Genomic DNA, 23,655 nt, shown 5'->3' on the forward strand with positions numbered 1-23,655 from the left:
AAATGTATATACATTTACATAAAAACATTCACTGAATACATTTGTAATAACTCATTCAGTTACAAACTTTATACTGTTTATACAAACTAAGAGCTAAGACCTGTATTTACCTTCATGGCAATTAAATTACATACAAACACCAGCCTCACTTAGACATTTCAAGTGTCACAGCTTGTTCAGCTGCTCAAGTAGTACATATTATCGTATTACAACATACATCAATGCTTTGCCGCCATCCCATACATGAATCAAAGGTACAACGGCAGAAGCAATCAACGACGAGAAAACAGTCCGCTCCGCTCTAAAGGCAATTATGATCATTATAGGCGAGGAGTTACAGGACTCCTGTCAACAACATGTGTTTAAATCAGATTAAATGGTTGACGTAGCCTGGAGGTGAGATGTGTTTGTCACCTCGGCGTATTTATCAGTGACATGTGGAGTCTGATGTGCATCACAGAGCATCAGGATCACAGTGTTCACGAATGGATTGATTGGAGTTGACTGACATGTGGTAACGGAAGCTCAGATAGTGGCTTCAGGACAAGTAGCAACTGGTTGTGATGTCGCCCTTAGGAATATGAACTCCCACCAGGCTCCTATCGGACGATACCCGCTGTCAGTCACACTGGTGTCCGCCCCATATTTACCACATTTAAAAGGACTTATTTTTGCTTGCATACATTGTATTGCATAATGGTTGTAGCAAAGCAGGATTGACAATAGTAATTCATCAAAGAGCTTTCACATTTTTTATGATTGTCATTTTGAAATTACATCAAGGAACTTTTTTTTTTCCTGGTGGAGGAAAAAGCGATCGATAATGGATGGATGGAACTTTTTTTTTCTTTGAAAGTAGATTAAAAATTAGATTGAAAAAAATACTGTAGCGATAAATGTTACTCATGCATATTTGGGGAATTATTTGCAGAAATTGGAAATACTATACCCATACATAGCTTTAAAATTACCGTCGGATGGTTTTACAGCCATAGAATAAGCCTTCATATGTGCATTAGCCTTTTTGTCACGCAAAATAATACAAATTAGCACTGGCAGAAAACAGCAGAGTGAGTGGAGAGAGTAGCAAATAGGCCGAATACTTCCTTTTTTGGGGATTTAACAGCCACGGATTCCAGATCCAATTTGCTGATGACGTCCATGTGATAGGTTTGAATTTTAAATAATATTGATTTTTATTTATTTTTTTAAGTAAGTGTACATGGAGTTGGGATCGGTTACTCAGGATTTCAGCTCTAGCTCCTGTCGAGAGCAATATTCAAATTTCTTCACAAATTGTACAGGAGACTTGTTATGAGTCCAAGGCAAAATGTACATATTAATGTTTTTTTCTCCATATTTCTTTTCATGTATATGTTTGTGTTAAACCATTCATATAATTCGCTCATGAATAAAGCTAATGTTATGTGTTAAATTTTCATCAGATCCTTATATATGTCTGTATTTATATAGAGAGTCTTTACATAAATAGAGAAATATCTATAGCAGAGATGCAGTTTCACCAGTCCATATTTTTTTTACTCAAACACACTCCACTAAGTTATATTGAACTTAATACTGTCAGCAGGGTGTACAGTAGTGATCCATGTTCAACACTCAATTTCCCTCGGGTCTCCATTAATAATGCAGTCCCACAATTCTTTGCATCTTGGAGCTTGTTGGGGGGGGGGGGGCACATCACATCACGCCATGATTACCAAACAGTGCAGCCCATAACACCGTCCTGGCTACATCATAAAAGGAAAAAAACAACTACTGTAACGTGCAGCCTGAGCAGTTCACCCCTCCACCCACCAGCCCTCCACCCCATCTCATACAGAATCATTTTCTGCGACTGCCACACTCACATATGGACGAGATGAGTGTCCAGGTCCCTGCTGATGCAACAGAATGAGGAAACATGGTGGTGTGAGACAGAGGAGGGAAGAACAGTATAAGGTGATGAGGAGAGCTGGGCGGTGGAGGCATAATCCCCACGAGTCTTTCTAATTATCTGTAAGGATCAGCAGTGCTCAAGGATGCATGAGGGGAGGGATTTGACTGTCGGATCCACTGGGCAGGAAGGCCTGATTGTATTGGTCACCTTTTATCCATGCAGACCTATTATTCATGAGGCCTGGAACTGAGGCTCATTAGACACAGATATACACACGCATGCAAATCAAAAAGAAATTCAAAGGGATTCTCCTGCAATGCCGTGAATGTCTCAGGCGCCCTCACTGCGTTAAAGCTGTAGTGCGTAACTTTTTTTAATATAAACACGTGTCTGATGGATTTAAACCGCTGTCCCATTAGTTCGGTGTCTCTCAGTGCAGCTGGGTTTTCAGTTCCCAGTTCCCAGAAGTCATTTGTTTCATATCACAAAAGAGTGGCTACAAAAAAGTTTTAGAAGGGAATTCTTCTATTCCTTTAGCTTCGTTAGCGCCGTTAGTGCGACTACAGTCGAACTGGAGCGGTCTGTTTATTAAACGAAAAGAGCAGCGCTACAAATAACCAGCGCACCTGTGTACTGTGTATGCCTCTGTTTTTAAATTTTAGCGTTACTTTAGAGACTAATTTTAACAATCGTGAGTCACGTAAACATGACGTCACGCATGTCTTTTTCTGGTCAGTCGTCATGGAAGCATGTCACGCGTTAGCGCCGTTAACGGTATCGCCGGTATCTTTTTTTTCTTCCATCAGCAAGTCCAAAACAAGCTCAAGGTAATTCTGATACAAATCCATTTTTTGTGCAATCAAGTTTGTTTTTTTCTTTCGCAACACTCAAATGGAAGGAGTATTGAAGTGAATATAATTATAGCATTTGTGGGCTCGCTTGTACCCAGCGGCACATCCTCGTACTTATCTTGTCTATAATCACTCGTGTGTGCACTCGCTCTCCACATGGACATGTATGACCACAGTTGAATCCAGAGAAGTCTTCCCGGTGTCATAATTATCTGCAGTGTCACAGCGAGTGCAGCGGACAAATTACACACGTCACCAACAAAGGTTGAGTGGCACATCAGGGTTCATTTCTCCCACACTCGGCCGACTCAAACAAGAATCAGACATTCTTTCTCGCTGTTCGGACTTAAGAGGCCGCTGAGCTGACCATGAAACCCATCATTACTGCCCTCGTGGTGCTCTGTACAAACTTCTCACTCTGTGCTGATAATTGACGGCTTGGATTGGTGTCGTCACCGAACAAACTTATCGATTTGATTGTGTTTCCTTTTGCTTTAAAGCTGCAGTGTGTAACTTTTTGTGATTGTTGATATTATTATTCTGCCTGTTTGGTTTTCATGAACAGAGAAGATGTAACTTCATTAAAATGCTGTGTCCTTAATCTGAAAACAGCAGAACTATGATACCTGACTGAGGAAGCGCTTGTGTGTATACAGCAGCAGCATAACGGCGAGTGGGGACGAGAAGCTTTTGTCCAATCGAACTGCTGAAAAACTTTTTTAACCGCAGTAGAATTCACTTCCAAAGCTTTCTGTGGGCGCTTCTTTGTGTTTTTAGTAGAAATAGACCGATATGGTTTTTTTCAGGGCCGATAGTAGTCCCATTATAAGTAGTCAAGGAGCCCAATAACCGATATTTGGAGCCGATATTCATTTGGCGTCAAGACTTTGCAGTCACTTTATGAGTGCTATGTTGCCGTCGCCTCCCTCTGTGTTGACTTACAACACATCACTTCCTACTTGCAGCCTGGAAGCGTCACCAAACGTAAAGAGAGTCGTGTGAACTCAGTTGACAGTGGTTCAAATTTAACATTTTTTGCGCTGAATTACAGCTTAAAACCATCTTTTAGCAACTGAAATTTTGTGTTAGTGCAGTTTGAAATCCGTTTGAATTCCTCCCCCGTTCTAAATATTGACATTTGCTCATGTAAATGTGTCAGCCGTGGTCTTTCATTCGCTGTACGGTGACATTTTGGAAGGCTCCCTCAATCCCACAACGGAATTGAGATCATGACGATGAGACAGAGCTTGGATACTTCTACATTTGCTTCTCTCTGTTCAGGTGAATAAAGAGAATTTGTTGCTTTATTGCTCTTGCACGCATGTACAAGCTCAGCTCAGCTCTGGTTGATGGATTGGTGCATTTTTTCTCCCCTGCACTGTGGCTCCACAGCGACTGAACGCGGAGTAAATGGGCCCTCACCCTGGCATTCATTCATTAGCCATGTGGTGGAAGCAGTGTGAAGCCTGTTGGTTTCTGCGGAGATGAGTTATTTTTATTTTTTTTAGCTCAGTGCTCAACCAGGCTGTAAAAGAAGTACTGAGAATACATTTTACCTGAATTTGTAATGTGCCGATGTGTTACAAATGATTAAAGAGAGGTTTGCCTGGACAGTGACTGGCTCCTCTATTTTTCTCTTTCTCTCTCACACACACACACACACACACACACACACACACACACACACACACACAAACACAGTCAGGAGGCTGGCAGCTCTGTGGGAAAGCCTTCCCGTACTATCTCCCTCGCAGCACACCGCGCATGACAGACGACCACCTGTGCCACCTGAGTGGACCCATTGTACGCGCTCCTTATCGCGGCGGTCCCAGTTCTCGACTTGCCGACAGTCCCATATTGCTCACATTGTTCCCGCCTCTTCACCCAGTTGGTGGGGCGGTGGGTTTCTTTTTTCCACCTCGGGTTTCTGTGGGAGATGTGGCGCCACATGTGGCGCTCTTATCACTCCCTTTGGAAACAGACACCCCACCTTCTGGTTTCTGTAAGAAACTGAGCATCCTGCCTTTTTCCTTCAACAGCTTCTTTTGACATGAATTCAAATAAGAAGTTTTCATGGATACTGTGCTTTAAGTGTTTATACCCAGCACCTGTATCATTAAAAACTTTTTTTTTTCTGTTACTCCTGAGAGACCCCATGTTGCCTGGCAACAAATATGGGGAAAAAGTTGGACGAAATGAAATCGCTAAATATTTCAGTGTATGAATCATGCAAAGCTTATTCAAGACCGATTCCACATCAGCAGAGGGCAAGAGTTGAATTTATCATCTGCTGTTGTCCACCAAGCTCGTCTTCATCTTCCTCAACCTAACGTTATTCCCATTGTTAGTGGTTGGTCTGTAAAGGAAATGAAGACGACCGTAAAATATTTTCCTAAGGAGTTAATGGTCTGATAATTCCAGGTCTTGTTCAATAATCAGAATCAAAATCACTATATATTGCCAAGTACATTTACTCATACAAGGACTTGTTTTGAGGCATTTAAATACTTCTAAAGCACACTCGGTCAATTCGGAAAACTAAGAGATAAATGGAGGAAAGTTGTATTGTCGTAAAATTGTATTTCAAGCCGACGCATAATGAAAAAAAGTGCTAAGCATAACAGGTGGACTGAGACCTGTAGATCAGTTAAAAAGACTTGGTTCCTGATATCGACCTCTTTGCTTTCTTCCATCATCTTAGACTGGTGTCTATAGTCCTTCCTTTTTTTTCCTGCTTCAAGAGAAGGTGCTAATTTGTCACGGTTAAGCCGTGACCCCGTCCATTTGCATGCTTTAGAAAAAGCTTTTAGCTTTTAGCACTCGGCACAGATGCTAAAAGAAAATGGCCAGAGGATAGGTTGAAAATTCGATTTCATCCAGACTAGGAGGCAATGTTTTGGGCAGAGGAGGAGAAAGTATATAACGGTTACAGGCCACCAGCAAGTACTTCTTCTCAAGACTTTTGGATTAAACACATACTCTCACTTCACTTCACATTCATCCTCAGTCCTTTGTCTTGGAGTTGGAAGTAAAGACATCCCTTATACAGAATCTGCAACACTACACCTTTTCCACATGTCTTGAAAGGTGTTTTAGCAAGGATTATGTAATACAAAAGATATAGTTCATATTGTGACAGCACTGACTATTTCCAGTTTGTGTTTTCCCGGTTTAATGCTTTTATTGTGAAGGTGCAAATCTGTCTTTATTTACACAAATGTTATATATCTCTCCAATTATTTTTGTAATCGATTAATCCGTTGAATATTTTCTTGATCAATATTTTGGTCCATTAAATGTCAGTGTTTGTCAAACCTTGAAATGAATATGTTTTCGAATGTCTTGTTTTGTCCACAAACCAAAATGATTCAGTTTTTAATGATTTCTTTCTTATGTGGAGCAAAGAAACAAAGAAAATATTCACATTTAATAAGCTAAAGCAATCAGAAATCTTGTTAATCCAGATTAATCGATTATCAAAATAGTTGACGATTAATTTAATAATTGATTAATTGTTTCAGCTCTTCTCTCCACAGACCCTAAATATAGTCTCATCATATGTCATGGCATGTCAGACATACTGCCTTTAAGTTTGAACTGACACGTGAAAATTCTGATATCCAACTTTTCCTATTTTTGAGTTGACTACCTCCATTTCTGCCCATCACGTCTGTTAATATCAACAAAGTTGACCTCTCCAGTCAAAATGAAGACAGCATTCTCTTTTGGAATCGTGGTGAATAACAACATGTCTCCCTCACAAGACTTTTCCTAATGCAGGACATTTGCAAGATGAATAAAACCATTATTTTGTGGGTTAGATCCAGTCCAGGGGGGCATATGACACCTGTGTGTGGTTCATCTATTTTTTTATTCTGTTCTGCAATTACTTGTTAATTTGTGGGACGTGCACACACTCTCGCTTACCAGTACTTATATACAGCATCTGTATGAGGCAAGTGTTCGCCTATGGCCCGGCTGGTGCTCGTACTGCATTTTTAAAATGTCAGCATTTTTCAGCATTTTAAGACTCAACAGCAAACGGACAAAACAGGAGTATTTACATAATTTGTAAAAAAAATAAAATAAATATCAGTACATAAGCCACATCTGCAATGAATTTGAAACAAGTCAGGAAAATACTACTGCAAAATAAAAGTGAACTAAAGTCAAATACGAATAAACCATTAATAAGAGTGATAGTTCAATGCATAGGAAATAAACTTTGAGCTTCGGTGAACCAGCACAAGGATCTTATCTTAGAGCACAATCCAAAATTGAAAGTTGCATGCAGTAAATGTAAAATTTTTTAATTTTCCTTTTATGTCACTATAGCAGCACTTTGTGCTCTAAGGGTTTAAAAAAAAACAACGTTCGTGTAATTTGGGAAGCGCAGCGCTGCCGATTGGTCTTAGCCTTAATGCATCAGTGCATCATGTTTTTCACTGAACCCAACCGAACTAATGTGCCGTCATCATTGAAAGTGACCATTTATCCAGCTTTGACCTAATGTCAACATCAAGGCTGACATTTTAATCCACATATTTTTTTTTTATTTTGGTAGAAGTTCAGGCTGAAATTGTCGTAGCCTTCCTTGTGTGTTAGAATTGATTGGCATCACAGGCATTAATAATTGTTCATGTCCGTCTCACTGCAAATTCAGAGCTTCAAGGCTCTCATATTCCTATTCAGAACTTTCATTTTCTAGTTTAGTTTTCTTTTCACATAAACGTTGAATATAATAATTAATTTGTCGTAGTATTGTGTTTGTTAGGGAACGGAAAACACTGGCAGAAATAGAATTTCCCCCTTTGTACATCTGTGAAGGTAGACTGTAAACATGCCTGTTGGACTCAAAGCACATGGTGGTTATCATTTCATATTGACAGGGACTTACTAAGTAATCGCAACTTCAAGTTCTGAAGAATTTTACATTTGTGAATTACAACAATTTCAAGAAAGAAGAAGCTTAACCTGGTCAAAAATGGTCTGACCTCAGCCTGAGATAAATCACATACCAGCATCTGTGTTGATGCTTCTCAATTTCTTCAGGTTTTGCATCAAATATTGACATATTTATTTATTTTACATATATTTTCTTGTTGATTCTGTTTTGTTTTGCTCATCTCTGGTACCTAATACTTGTTCCTGATCTTTTTTCCCCCATTTTCTCACCATTATAACAACTTCCTGTTGTTGACAATACCTGCAACCTGTGTCAGTCACACTGGTGTCCACTCATGTGTGCCGTCATCTGTTCTCCTCTAAATCGGAACATAATTGACAACAACTGTCATCACGTTCTATTAAAGAAGAGCTGAAACCTCTGATTGAGAGACCATTAACTCCTCAGGAAATTGTATTTGTGCATTAGCAGAGTCGCCCCCTGGTGGAAAACGGCTACACCCGTTCACTTCCTGGGTTTTCACATTCATACAGGAAGGCTTTGTATTTTTGATTTTTGCATTTGCCTTATACAACTTTTAGGGCTGGACCTTCCTCCCCCACTTTCTCTACATCTGAGTTCTTCTCCTCCCAGCAGATAAGCGTATATGATCTCCAGGTTAAGTAATCACAAATTATCCCGATTCCACTTCCATTTTTTAAAAGCACATCAGGACTCTAGGGATTTACAACAGCTAAGCGGTGTTAAACCAGAGCAATCAGCGTGGGACCCTCTCGACCTGGAACCAAGGCAGCTCCCACATCTTCCGCTGGGATGTCGATGTTTACTGCCTGGAGAGGCTGGAAATTAATTGGCTCTTTGAGCTGCTGTACATTCCCCCCCCCCACCCCCCTGTAAGTGTGATGGCCTCCCCTCATTGCCCCGTCACTTTAAGTCTAAGTGTATTAATGGACTGTGTGGGCCATTGATTCCTAATTCCTCTCGACGTCGACACCGGGGATAAATATTGCGTGTCCCGGTCGTCTTCGGGCTTATTGTAATCAGCGTTGTTATTGATTGCCTGCCTGAACCCCCCAGAAGTAATCCATTTTAAATACACTTTCAGTGAGAGGAGGTGGGGGCGGAGGTGCAGACCTTGTCCTATACTCATGGTCTCGTATTGGTGAGGAAAGCCACACAGTAGCAGAATGAGGAAGTGTGAAGTGGGAGATGAAAAACACAGACTCAGGGAGACAGATTCTGCGAGTGTTTCCATAGAAATATGTCTTGCTTTTGTCATATATGTGTCGGGATGTGTGTTTTTATCTATGTGCATGTGTGTCTACGCCGTCTGTCTACCGTGAGGCCAGCGGATGATGGATGAGGGCTCGGGCCAGCAGCGGCGAGCCAGACGTGGGCATTATCGATTTATCCTCACATTTTGTCTGGAAGGAGGTGACGCGGGGCGCGGCCCTGCCACAATGAGCATTCCAACGCCATGTGGCTCAATATTTTGGCTCACGCACACACACACACACACATATTTACACAATTTTCACCTGAAGTATTTCAAATGAGTAGTGATTCTCCTGGTGCCTGAGGAGCCTTGGTCGAAATTTTTCATTGTCTGCTGAGCACAATGAGCGTGTCCCTCCTCACCAAGGTGTTTTTATTGATCCACCTGCAAAGTGGCATCCACTTGTTTAACATCCACTCTAATACACTTCAAGTGGCCCAGCCTTGTCTGTCTGCCTGCCTGCTTTGTACTGCTGTGCGTGTGTTCAGGAGAGGCACGATGGCACACACGTGTGTGCACTCCTGTGTGAGAAACTCGTGTGTTCACACGTGATGCATGCTCACGTGGCTGCAAATCGTATTTTTTTATTTCTTATTTTGTCCAGAGTCCTTGCTGTGTCCCAGCCCACTGAGCAACAAATGAAGGCTCCAAAACAAAGTTGCCGCTCTCTCTGCTCAAGGCCTTGCTGCTTACCTGTTTTGCTCATCGGGAGCTCATAACCAACGCTAACAAATTGGAAGGACATGTATTCTTCTTGCTGCCTAACCATCTTGAAAATAGCTCAAATTACGAGGACACGGAGGACTGTGACTGAAAAAAAGTTGGACACAAGAAGTAAATACTGAGGCTGGGCTTATAAAGGTCCAGTATGTGACATTTGGGAGGATCTATTGGCAGGGATTGAATATACTACTCGTAAAATAAAATGCATCCAATTGTTTTTCATAGCCTGAGAGTAAGCCTTTTATGTGTACTTGAGGTAAGGGCCTTGCTTAATGGAGGCTGGCATCTTGCGCCGCCATGTTTGTACAGCAGCCCAAATGGATAAAAAGCAGTCGGAGTGTGTGCAGTTTCATATTTTGAAGTGCTTGGGAAATAGCTGAATATAGGAGCCATTCTGTAGTCCTTTGAAGATATCAATGGCTTGTTTTTCTAATGGGCCAAGAGGGCATTTCAAAATGAATCCAGCGCCATGTAACAGACAGAGCACCCCCTGGTGATCCATGTGGAAATAGTCTTGATGCACAACCAGAAAGCCCTGGATATAATAATAATCTTAAGGAATAACAATAGGTTCCTCGCACAAATTTGTGCCAGGAGCCATTCGGGGCCCCTGCCATTCATACCACGGACCCTAATAAGAGCCCTATCACCAACAGATGTCACTAATTCTTACACATTGGACCTGTAAACACACACACACACACACTGGCACTATATTTCTGCATGCACATGCACATGAGTATTTCTAATGAGAAATGGTCTCTAATGTATCCTGTTGATGTCAGATAACCAAAAAAGAACCACGGAGACAAGCTCTGTTTTTGAAACGCTCATTCTGCCGTTACTCATCACAAGTCAGACTGTCTGACTTTCTGACATTTCTGGAATGCTATAAAACACGGGGCTGCTTCTCTGAGTCATATACGAGAGGTATGATATCGATATGAACGATGGAATCCAAATGTCCTCGTCGTGGGTGTGTGTGGTTAATGATGATGACAGTTGTGACAATCATTTTTAATGTTAGTGCTGGCATTTACCGCATCGACAATCTCGGGGCTGCTGTGATCGTGAAATTTAGAATGATGAATGGCTTCATGAGAGGATTCATTGTCTTCTCTTCTCTCCCTCTCTCTCTCTCTTATTCTATACATACTCATATATATTAGGGTATGATGTACCTGGAGGAGAGGAGGCTCGTCCACAGGGACCTGGCAGCCCGGAATGTGCTGGTGAAGTCGCCAAACCACATCAAGATCACCGACTTCGGCCTGGCACGGCTGCTGGACGCCGACGAGAAGGAGTACAACGCGGACGGGGGCAAGGTTGGTGTAAGTGGATACATGTGCATGCGTTTTTGTCTGCGTTTGGCAACAGTTGTGCATATAAAAGTGTGAGATCGAGAAGTCTGGCAATCGTAGCTCCCAGCAACAGCAACATCAGCAACTCATGACTGACTCTTTGGCAAACAATGTTCAATCAATCAATCGCATCAGGTCTATTGCTTGTAAAGTCTGTGTGACCATCATGACTGTAACGGGAAACTCATTCTATCTTCCCGAACCTCGGTTGCGCTCGTCATCTGCTTCAGCTTCACGGCGCCCTGTCTCGCTCGCAGCGCTGTGCAAGTGAGAGAGGGAGTATAGCAGCGAGAGAGGCGAAAGGCAGTGTGTGCTTCTTTTACCGATAACTTTTGCATAACTTATCCGCAGAACATCAGAACTTGGCACTGCACTTACTCGTACCAGTAGCAAGACACCTGTTAAGTTTGAAATCAATCGACCAGATACACAGACACACACAGACAGACAGACTCTCCTCGAATTTATAGAAAGATTTAGAGAATGCAGACTGGTTTTAAGACAAATGTTAATGTTTTTGTATTCCTGGATAGTTAACAGATTAAAAGAACTGTTTATTTTGTTTTATACTAGTGATGTTCATGTTCTTGGTATTGCAATGCAACAATCGTTTAATAAAATCCAGACATTTTTTCTTGAAGTTTTCCAAAAGGTCAGTATGTATGTTTTACCGAGGTTTAAACCGAACCGTGAGTCAAAAACCGAAGTTTGTAACAAATCGTGCTGTGCACATTGATTTTGAATGTAATTTGGTGGTGCAACAGATTTTTATCCCGTTTGGTGTGAATATGTGGTAAGATTTTGTAAATGCAAACTTTTCTTTTTTCCATCAACCAATGGTGGAGCAGAGCAGGAATAAGAAGAAGCATTTTTCCTGTTTAATATCACGTTTTAAAGTGATTCAAGATCTTAACATGACTTGACTGTATCACACTTAGCTCGTATCTTATTGTGATTGCGCTGCTGGAAAAGGCTCAAAGAAATTTATTTAATCTTTAACAGTGCCAGAACCGTGTTTTCATTAAAAAATACAATTTCAAAGCACTTCATCCAAACAATAAAGCAGCCACATTTCCACTCGGTTTGCTTTGTTTGGGGACGTGGACTACATTAATCAGAAGCCCATTCTCTTTTCCTCGCTTTGAGACTCTCTATGCAAATTGTTCTGATCAATTCACTTTATTAAATCGGGCCTGTTCATTGCTGCATCTGTTCAGCTGGAGGCCTGAAGGTAGCCACTGTCTCCAGAAATCACTGTGCACCTTTTTTTTTAGCATGTTTGACGCAGCCGTGTGAGTGATCGATTTCGTGTTGGTGGTCACTGATGACTCGATAAATGGGAGGCTGTTGTCAGCACATCTCACCAAAATAGATGCATCATGGGAGTTGAATCAACAGAGATGAAAGTGGAGGCAGTGCATCACATTTTACCTGGAGCTTTTTATTTCCCACTTTTTTTCCTGTTCATTTCCCCAAAGAGCACACGTGTACATGTCAGGTTTTTCACCCCATGAGGGTGAGCACACACTGATTTAATGCCTGCTGCTGCGAGTGTGTGAATATGTGCATTCACATGCAAAAGGACTTAATTGCCTTTTTCAGTGGACTTTTCTGTACAGCCAATATGGAAGTCTAATGGAGTGCTGTTGTGCCTGTCTTCACGTAGAAAGTCAAAGAGGTTGTGTTGTTGCTGTTTCACACCATAAACCATAAAAAGCAGACATATTTTGACTAGAGCTGCAACTAACGATTATTTTAATAATCGATTAATCTGTCGATAATTTTCACGATTGATTAATCGTTTGGTCCACAAAAAGGGCACAAAATATTCAGTATTGGTCAAACCTGGAAATGATGATGTTCTCAAATGTGTTTTGTCCATACTCGCCCCCTGGTGGCTAACTGCCTACTTCCATCCTACTTCCTCAACTTTTCAAAGCAAAAGGCTACATCCATTTCTTATATTATGTTCTTTGAGTAAAACTCTACTCACAATGCTGTAACATGAAATGAAATTCTGCCATTGGAAATAAAAATAGCAACTATCAGTATTAATATTGTGGCAGTGGCTACAACTAAATGCCAATTAATGTAGAAAATACGCAATAACTCAGCTAAATTTCCCCGGCGACCTTGAGTCATAAACCTCCATTCAAACAGAGTTCTCTTTCATTAAACAGTTACTTGCTGGTTACACATGCTGTCCCTTCTACTGAGATAATGTGAGACAATGTGAGACACAAATAGCATCTTAAAGAGGCGGGCTTTACTATCGATGCCTCCTGGGTTAGACCAAAGCTGATCGATCACGGTACTTGAGTAATAATGAGCAAAGCAAAAGTGGCGGCCGAAAACCTTGTCCATTCACCGATATCTGGCAAAGAGGAGATTAAAAGATGTGCTGTGCTCTTGAGCATAAATAGCATCATGCAAAAAAGCTCTACGCGTCAAGTGTAAATAAGTTTGATGAATGCGAAGATAATAAGTCAAATATGTGTCTCCTTTTCTCTTTCTCTCTCCTCAGATGCCCGTTAAATGGATGGCTCTGGAATGCATTCACTACAGGAAGTTCACCCATCAGAGTGACGTGTGGAGTTATGGTGGGTGTTAAATGTGGAATGTGTAGACATCACTGTTTATCAGGCTCAAACCATGTGGGAGGAAACAAGTCACCAGACCCCAAATCCTGCCTTTTTTATTTGCGTCCTTGTAGACACTTCCTCATCACTCACTGTGTGTCTTCTATCTCGTTTGTTTTAATTATTATTATTTTTCCATCGTTTCCCCCAAAAGGCGTGACCATCTGGGAGCTGATGACATTCGGAGGAAAACCGTACGACGGCATCCCCACGAGAGAAATCCCGGACATCCTGGAGAAAGGAGAGCGACTGCCGCAGCCGCCCATTTGCACCATCGACGTTTACATGGTCATGGTGAAATGTGAGTAAACAAGCTAATCCTATGGTGTAATTTCCTGTAGACCCAGCTCTTTCTGTATTTAATGAATTTTATTTTATTTTGTTGTGTTTGCAAAGTTTCCGGGGTACAAAATTTGGTCTGCAGGTGTGGGAATGTTTAATTACGGGCACCATAAATATAAAACTATATATATAATATTATATAAAAGTTTAGTTACGTACCAGGCAATGCAGTTAAATATGATATGACCAATAAACAGATATCAAAGAGTGTTTATATTATATTATATACATCAATAAATGCTCTGATCAGTGTTTGTCAAACCTGGAAATGACGATGTTCTTGGATGTCTTGTTTTGTCCATAAACCGAAATGATTCTGTTTTAATGATTTCTTTGTTACGTGGAGCAAAGAACTGAAGAAAATAGAGGCTAAAATTTCCAGACTGGTTCATGGAAACTGTAGTGCACAAAGTTAGCGTTGATAATGTGTCAGCCCCTCGTATACAGCCATACAAAAAAAACTGAAGTATCCCTTTAAAACTTCTCCACATAAACTTCTCCCCAATGGCTATTTTAACTTAAATTACTTTGTCCCCCTTTTTTATTGCACAATTATTGCACCTGCCTCTTATTATTGGCTGTGTGTGACTCTGTGAATCTAAATTTGTCCTCACTGTGATTAATTCTGTGTGAGAACAGCAGCAGAGTACTTAAAGTGCCATATGTGCCGAAAAAGAATGATATGATCCAACTTGGAACTTGATATCAAAACATATTCCCATGACAAAAAGGTTGATTTTATCAAAATGTCATAATATCTAATTGTTTTATTCTTTTCTTTTTCCCCCAAATGAAAAATGATTGCCAATGGCTTTTGACAGCACAGAAACAATCCACCGACGCCCTGCAGCCATTTCGCATAATAACAATGCAAACAGATTTTTTTTCACTCCCCCTGGAGGAAGGAAAATAAATTCTATGAAATGTGTTTTGACAAGATTATTATAAATGCGGAGGTCAAAGTGATTCCTTTAACTTAGCAGGCAGCAAATCGCTCCAAGGCTCTTGTGTGTTCCTGATTGATATTTCATACGTTACATTTTTCACGTACGATTAACTCATTTTACCTATTGTGCTCCCATTTCACACATCAGCGTCGACGTAACACACTTTGGTAACGTTTTCAAAAGGTTGTCACATAGCAAGCTTCTTCTTCAAAACAGGAAACACATGGTCTGGCTTGGTTTGGGCTCCTGTGGAAATGTGGTGGCTTATGCTAAGGCTAATGAAGCACATTGTTTTTATTTTAACATAATTCACACTGAAACCCTGTCTTCCTGGACCTTTAAGAAATGTGTGTGAGATGGGTCTGACAGGTATCGCGTGGGTTTCCTTTCAGAATTCATCTTCCTCCCACAGTTCAAAGACATTCAGATTGGAGATTAGGTTAACTGGAGGCTCTCGATGGATCGTTGTTGTGAATGGTTGGTTGGTTGTTTGTATGTGTTGACCCTGTGTATGGTGAACTGGAAACCTCAGGTGGGTTCGGCTCCCGTGTTCCCCCCGCATTCCTTTAAAAGGATATGTGGTAGAAAATGAATTAATGTATTTCCATTAATGGAATATTAGCAGGTTTCTATAAATATTACTCTTCTCCAACCTTGTTGTTTTGTCTTCTTCGCTCCCTCTTCCTCAGGCTGGATGATTGACGCAGACAGCAGACCTAAGTTCAAAGAGCTTGCTGCAGAGTTCTGCAGAATGGCTCGTGACCCTCAGCGATACCTGGTCATCCAGGTGAGTTCACTTCTGCAGACAATCTGTTCAATATCCTGTATGTTGTCACACTCATTAATGATGTCACTTGTGCTCTATTCATCTATTCAGGGAGACGACCGCATGAAGCTTCCCAGCCCTAACGACAGCAAGTTCTTTCAGAGCCTCCTGGACGAGGAGGACCTCGACGACCTGATGGATGCTGACGAGTATCTGGTGCCTCGAGGTTTCAACATGGCTCCTCAGTCACATACCGCCAGACCTCGAGTTGACTCCAACAGAGTAAGGAGGACACAGTTTAGAAACATCCATTCTGCATACCTTGGTTGTAGGAAGTGCACACAGACAACTGAATATTTTCTCCTTTTGAAACCATTTTATGTAAACCATACAGATGGTCGTACATGAAAATCCCAGTAGATTTTGCAGTTTCTGAAAAAATCAAACCAAAAATACAGAAATACCACATTCAAAGTCACTTAAATCACCTGTCACTGTCATTCTGATGCCTAGTTTGAACTTCAGCAGGTCGTCTTGACTCGGTGCTAACAAACATATATAAGTAACATACTAGCGTACTACATAATCTTAAATGATTCTCTATACTGACATGAATTAAGATTTTTCCTACATAAGGTGTTAATATATGCTTAATATTTACTAATAAAGGGCTAGTATGCATGTTAGTAAGCACCTAGTTTGTGGTGAATATGTAATCTAAAGTGTTACCAAAGTTTTTCCGGCACACATCTAGTGGCTCTTTTATTAGGCACACACCTGTTTAATGTACATATCCAATCAGCCAATCACATGGCAGCATCTTGGCATATAGATGTTATCAAGACGACCTGCTGAAGTTCAAACTAAGCATCAGAATGAGGTAGAAGGTGATTTAAGTGACGTTGAATGTGGTATTTTTGATTATTTCAGAAACTGCTGAGTAAGCACCTAGATAATGGTGGATATGTGTTCCCTAAGCTAAAGTGTGACCAAAACTTTTAATAAAACTTGAATTATTGTACAACATTTTGACATAAAACCCCATCATAGCTCACATTTTTACACTCTATTGTTCACTCACACTGACTCTCCGTCCTCTGCACATGCTCAAGGTGGTGAAGAACTTCCAATACACTGATGATTTCCCTCTGCTAATGGCCCACCTCCATCATCTCCCTCCCAGTGTGCGTGGCTTAAATCTGGACTATTTATGCACTCGCTCCCCAGAGCCCCGAGTTCCATTACTCACAGCGCCCGTAAGCAAATAGCAGACACTCTCTTAAAATGCCGGAGCTGTCTACTAATAGACAACGACTGCGGGGTTTGACTGTTTGCTCTGCTGCATGCACCACGTGCCACCGGGCCCCCTCCACGGCTCTATGGTTTTTGCACCTTCACCCACACGGCTCGCCCCATTTGCCTTCAGCTCTGTGTTTCTTGACACACAGTAATCCACCCGAGGGGGGGTTCATCGGTTCTCAAGGTCACAAATTGAACCTTCCTTTGATTACACTGTCAAACTCTCCTACAATGAATTAAAATCCCTCAACTGGCTGGAAAAGTTAGTTATTCAGGTTGCAGCACCACAGACAGAGTCAGATACAGACGATTATCTAATCCGGGCTGATGCTAAAACTTAAAAAGAGAAGTGGATAATGACCAGCTTTGAAGAAGGGAGGAACAGTTTGAAGCTGTTTGTAATGGAGAGAAGACAGTGGGAGTAGGCGGACAGATATGACCCCGGGACATTCCTTCTTCTTTTTTTTTCTATGGTTTGTTGCTCCGCTTTCTGTAATTGCTGATGTAGTGTTAGGAGTCAGCGCAGAGTACAGAGGAGTAGGCCTGAGTTAAATAGCCCACGGCAAGCAAAGACAGCACCACAAGAAAAGCCCTTTGCTTCACATGTCATGTTTTGTATTTTCTTGTGGGTTTTTCTTTTTTTTTTTTTGTTCTTTTTCTGAGGTTTTCTCAGGTTTTTGAGTCGTAGCCTCGCCTGGCTGCCCTTCACTCTCCCTGAAGGCTGACGACTACACCAGCAGAACTTTGTCTCTGAGTTTTTACCTTTAACAGGCAGCTGCAGTGCTTTAAGTCTCACTTCCTTTGCTGCAGGTGGCCCACTGCTGGCACAAAAGTACCTGAAACTTATTCTTCACACAATGTGTCTGCTATGGTTGCACTGAATCATAGACATCTTCAGTTTGGCTTACCAAAAAGCTGCATTCATTCATCTTCTACCACTTTAGAAAGTTTGGGAACAGTATTTGCTGTCCTGTACTGAGAAAAATGTTTCTAAACTGTCTTAGAATGACTTATTATTAGCTTCAAACATAATTTCCATTAAATCTAATGATCACGTGTCAAAATGTGGAAAAACATGGGGTTTGTATTGACATAATAACCACTAACCACGACTACTAATGTTGGATATGGCTCTTGTATGTGGTGAAATGTTAATTCCATACAGCAGGATAGATATAAATACCAGTACTTCTAGCTTACATTTTCCTTCCTACCCTTTACCTCAGAACCAATTTGGTTATCGAGATGGTGGTCCAAACCCTGCAGAGGGCTCTTTGGTCGGCGCTCAAGCCAGTGTGGCCCAGGAACCAGGGGTGGGCTCCGGTCCAGGCCTGGATGAGCAGCGGTGTAATGGCAGCCTCCATAAAAAGAGCCTGAGCATGACTGGAGGAGAGGACAGTGGGGGCCAGAGGTACAGCGCTGACCCCACAATCTTCCTCGGGGAGAGGGCGTCCAGAGGCGACACCGACGAGGACGGATACATGACCCCCATGAAGGACAAGAACTCCTCAGGTACTTCAAGTGACACACAATCACATGGTGAAAAGTAAATATTGTTGCTGCTGGAGCGACTTAGTGGTCAACGCTCTGAGGTTAATTCTTCAGAGTACGCATATGACGAGCTGAATTGTTGAATAGGAATATGCATTTGCAGTTGGATTTAATTTGTTGCACAGTGTAGAAAATATAACAACCTCACATTAATTGTATTCATTCCTCACAAATATAAGGAGCATGCTACACCACAATCTGCCAAGAGTGTTTAAATCCAATATTTGCAGTAAATTCTTGCCTTATTGTGTGTAATATTATGTGTAATATTTTCCCTCATTCATAGAGTAAATACTGTACGATCATTCGTAGTACATTCTTCCTGTCATTTTGCCATATTCAACTCATCTAATTCCATGAATCAAATTTCTGACATCGACAGCAGTGAAGTCACGTTTCGCCTTTTATCATATTTCCTTCATCAGCTCCTCTCTCGCATTTTACCCATCTTTGATTTTACGAGCGGCTCCAAATATAACAAAAGCCTGCAGCAAAAAATGCATCTGATGCAATGTCAAGGAGCAGGAAGAGTGGGCACAATCAATAGGCTTTGCACCCCACTATTACTGCGCTTGGAAGCAGTGAAGAGGGGTCATTTGCTGGCATTTTCACCTCCGGCAGATGGAGTTTCCCTTGCCAAAGAATTGCTGGCAACTTGCCTGCCTGGTCCTGAGTGGCTGCGATTATCACCATTATCATCTCCAGCTCCATTTTTCCTCCTCATTAGACAGTCATCTCTTCTTCTTTCATTTCCATTTCTTTACTTTTATTGTTTCCTATGCTCTCTTTTATTTATTTTCTGTCGCTCTTGTTTATTGGTTTTGTCTTTCTCACAAACTTTCTTATTCTCCACTTTCCCTACCCTTCCCTTTCATGCCCTTCCCTTCTCTGAACCGTGCTTACAGAATACCTGAATCCAATTGAGGAGAATCCATTTGTCACGCGACGTAAAAATGGTGAGATCCACGCCTTGGATAACCCTGGCTACCACAGTACACCTAACAGTCAGCCCAAAGGAGAGGATGAGTACATCAATGAGCCTCTTTACCTCAATACCTTCCATACCCCTGCTGAGCTCGGCCTGGAAGCTCTTAGAAGAAATGGGCTGCCCCTTCCCGCTCCATCTTCTATCTCAGCCACGACCTCAGGCTCGCACCTTCCGCTCACCATCCAGACAGGTCTGCCACACTACCCTCTCCCCACGGCCCAGCCCTCTCCATCTGCTCTACCCTGCCACCACGGCCCACCAACCCACATCCTCCATCCTCACCACACCATCAAATCAACCGGACAACCTGGAAATCCAGGTGGTGGCTCCGCCGCTCAGAGCCAAACAGGAGCAAATGCCCAAACCCAGGTGTGCCAGTCCGGCACCCTGTCCACTCCGGCCACCATAGGACACAGCAGCCTGCCAGCCTATCAAAGCCTCGGAGCGATGCACCCTTCCAGCATGCTGAAGCATGGAGGACAGCTGTCAAGTAAAACCAGCGGGAAGAAGCTCAAGGTGACCTTCGACAATCCAGAATACTGGCAGCACAGCTTGCCCCCCAAATCATCAAACCAGACAGCACCCGACGGAGCCCAGGGTGGTTCCACGAATGCCAAACTGTTCTACAAACAGAACGGACACATACGGCCGGTGGTCGCTGAGAACCCTGAATACATGTCCGAGTTTTCCCTAAAACCTGGCACCGTCTTGCCGCCTCCGCCTTACCGACAGCGGAACACTGTGGTCTAGATCTTTACCACTTGACGAACTTTCCTCAATTATGTCGAGCCTCCAACAACCCTAACGTCCTCTTTGGGTCCTACACAGAAAGAGATGACACGTCACCAGACTCTTGAAATCACGCACCATGTGCTGTAGACTGTAGCAACATCAGAACAAGGTGGACTGAACTGTCCAAACCAAGGACACCCAACGTAGACTCACGCGCCTCCACTATATCCACTCCACTCTAGTCTGTTTCTGTTCTTAACATAGAGACTGCACTCCAGATCACAGAGAATGTGAAGGTTATGTTAGTTTCCAGCAAATAAAGGACACTTGACCGTCACAGAACAGCGGAGACATTGTGTTGTTTTGTTCCGTACAATCAGCGTCAAATGAAATGAATTCAAACACAGACCAGAACTCACTGCCAGCCACTGTGGTGTCACATTCATTTGGAGGAACAAAAAGGTTTTATTTGATCAATGATTTTGTTGTTAATCATGGTCTAAGACCGCATTCTTCTAAAGGTGTTTCTTTCCGAAAGTTAACCTGAACAGCAAATACGATCCGTGAGCAGGATTTCTGAATGTGGATGTGGAGCGGAGGAGAAACAGAACTTAGTCGGAGAAACAAAGACTGCAAAGGAATTCCACAAACTTGAAAGATAGAGCAGTGAAAGCTGGTCAATCTTTTTATTTGTTGCCAGTAGGATTATACTGTACGTTCCTACGTTTTTTTAAAGATCCAATTAACGCAACTCATCTCATCTTTATACTGTAACTGTGAAACTGTAATGGCCAAAACTACAGTGATTTCTCCTTTTCTGTTTGTAGTTCAACTATGGACATTTTGAACACACCCACAAAAATACACTGGTCTCTAGTTGGGGAAAAACTGCTTGAAAAAGAGCTTTTTTCCAACCTAAATACACTGTAAACATATTTCTATACACTGGTTGCAATGGCGAGAAAGATGGATTTTTATACACTGGTTTTTCCATTCAGATCATCATCAAGTGAGTTGTTAATTAGGTTCAACGAGTAAAGAGTGGTTTGCCATTTGATCGGGGGGGTAGTCGGGGGAATTGCGTAATCATATCATTAAGACAAGCAGCTGAGGTTAAAATGGCGATCACAGATTGAGAGCAAAGACCTTAAGGAATGATCAAGACAGCACCAGCAGAGCACAGAAAATAACAAAGTACTTCTCTCTGTGTTTGTTTGGTTTGGTCTAACATGGCACAATTTCATAATTATGAAAACTGGCAATTGCCACCACAGGTTGTGTTTTCACAAGACAGACTTTTAACCAAATGTGTAGTTTGTTTGCTCAGATTGCCCATTGTTTTTTTTTGTTTTTTTGTTTTTATTTAAGATTGTTTATGGTCCAGAAGTCAGACCTTCTTCTAAATCACTTATATATACACAATATACTAATTTGTAGTTGCAAATACATATAAAGACAAGAGAGGAAGTTGCTGAATACTGCAACTGAGCGTTGGATTTCTTTCCAGTGTACCATATTTTCCGGACGATATGTCGCACCGGAGTAAAAGTTGCATCTGTCAAAAAATATGCCATGAAGAGGAAAAAATACAACCCTAACCCTTTTTTGGCTGCATACTTTATAATTTGCAGTTAATCTGCAGTACACTCAGCAGAAATAAAAGTGCCAAGTAGAACCATGTAAGGTTCTTCGGCTTGTCCTCATAGGAGAACCCTTTTTGTTACCAAGAACCTTCTTAAAACCCCTTATTCAGGAAAGGGCTTCCAAAGGGTTCTCTGGATCAAAATGGTTGTTACTGGAACCACCAGTGTTACCAAGAACCCTAGCAAAACAAATGGTTTCATGTAGAACCGCAGCCCTAGTAGAAGAACACTTTTGGAACTACCACTTTTACTTCTAAGAGTGTATAGCTTTTCCTTTTTGGTGACATTTTATCTGTGTTCTCTCTGTCTTTATGGTTTAGTCGTGTAGTCCTCTTGTGGTCATCGATGACATAGCGTATATTTTTGATGTATAAGTCGCTTCTAAATAGGTCACCTGGTCAGCCAAACTACTAAAAAAACGTGACTTACGGTAAATACGGAAAATACGGTAATTCAAGCAGGTCACAGTTAGAAAACAGTTTAATGCAGAAAAAAGTCCACTCTGACTTAAAGCATGAGACATGACAGGTCTACTTTAACTTTTAACTAAAAAACATTTTTTCAATAATTTATTTACTACTAATCGTAAATGTGCCAATTTACCATGTAGAATAAAGTCTAGCTGTAATCTGTTAATTTGCATTGGGTTTTCGTTAATGTCAGTACACTGGAATGTAGTCAATGTTCCATAATTTCCTTTTTTTAGCCTAGAGGAATTTCATAAAAGAAAAAAGCGCTTTTAAACTTCACTTGTGATGCCTCTACAGGCAAACTGCCAGTCACTGCTGCTAAAGGTACTGCTGTTACAGCCATTCTTTCTCCTGCCAAGCCATACAGAGACACCTGTGGGTGAAGGGAACACCACAGTGTTTGCCAAACACAAAAAGTCAAGATGAGCATTTTGTCCCCTTTGCAGTATCTCACTGGAATTACGTGGTACTCCAGTGAATATAGTGGTGGTGGTGGAAAAAAAACTAGATTTACATTTTACAACCATTATCTACAAAACTACAAAACATTTTTGTCTCTGCTTTGAACGTGTTTGATCATTCTGCCATGGCACAGCTCTGTACAAGCTGTTTTCTTGTGTAGGGTTATTTATTTTTGTGTATTTATGTGTGGCAAAGTGTTTTTGTCTGAGTATGCGAAAAGAAAAAAAAGAAGCGCCGTATCTGCTTGTCCTCCCTGTTGAGCACTTTGATCCAAAGCAAGGGTTCCCACCCTTCGTTACTGAAATATTCAACTTGTTTATGTGGTGGTTTACCACTTCAGAAAGCTAAAGCTTTTGCAAAAAAAAAAAAAAAAAAGTCAAAGGAAGGTGCTGCAGCTGAAGACTGAACCCATTTTAGGTGGCACTGACCAGTTTCTAAGAATGTCCTCGTTTCCCCTCGTTTAGCTTTTTTCTGTGTGTATTTGCTTCAAACAATTTTTTTTTTCATGCTGCTTTGATGATATCATGATTATTTGATGAAGGAATATTTTGTAGTCACTTTTTCAGCTCTGATTCCCTGAAATAGAGACAGCGTTTAATATCGTTTAAAATATTTATAGCGTGTTTGAGCTTGTTTATAACCGAGCCATGAAGGCGACTTAGAAATATGGGTTTTTCGAGAATGGAAAAAAAAGTAGAAGAAAGGGTGGTATGATAAATATAAATATGGAAATATTTTTTAATCAAAGCAGTGTTGAAATCTGAATCCGTCGCTTTGCTCACATTGCATGTACGGCAGGGCA

At 41.4% G+C, this 23,655-nt stretch overlaps 1 protein-coding gene across 1 annotated transcript in view; it reads left to right on the forward strand.

The window, feature by feature from the left end:
• Nucleotides 1–20,334, forward strand: part of LOC310944722 (receptor tyrosine-protein kinase erbB-4-like) — a 277,925-nt gene extending 257,591 nt beyond the window's left edge. Inside the window, exons 21-27 of the mRNA XM_083910530.1 lie at nucleotides 10,823–10,984; nucleotides 13,539–13,614; nucleotides 13,808–13,954; nucleotides 15,632–15,729; nucleotides 15,820–15,990; nucleotides 18,234–18,519; nucleotides 19,464–20,334. Of these exons, the coding sequence (XP_083766656.1) occupies nucleotides 10,823–10,984; nucleotides 13,539–13,614; nucleotides 13,808–13,954; nucleotides 15,632–15,729; nucleotides 15,820–15,990; nucleotides 18,234–18,519; nucleotides 19,464–20,296 (1,773 nt within the window). The 3' untranslated portion in view covers nucleotides 20,297–20,334. The remainder of the gene's footprint in view (nucleotides 1–10,822; nucleotides 10,985–13,538; nucleotides 13,615–13,807; nucleotides 13,955–15,631; nucleotides 15,730–15,819; nucleotides 15,991–18,233; nucleotides 18,520–19,463) is intronic.
• Nucleotides 20,335–23,655: the final 3,321 nt, after the last annotated feature.

This window comes from Microchirus variegatus, assembly GCF_963457635.1.
Source record: "Microchirus variegatus genome assembly, chromosome: 1".
Classification (NCBI taxonomy): Eukaryota; Metazoa; Chordata; class Actinopteri; order Pleuronectiformes; family Soleidae; genus Microchirus; species Microchirus variegatus.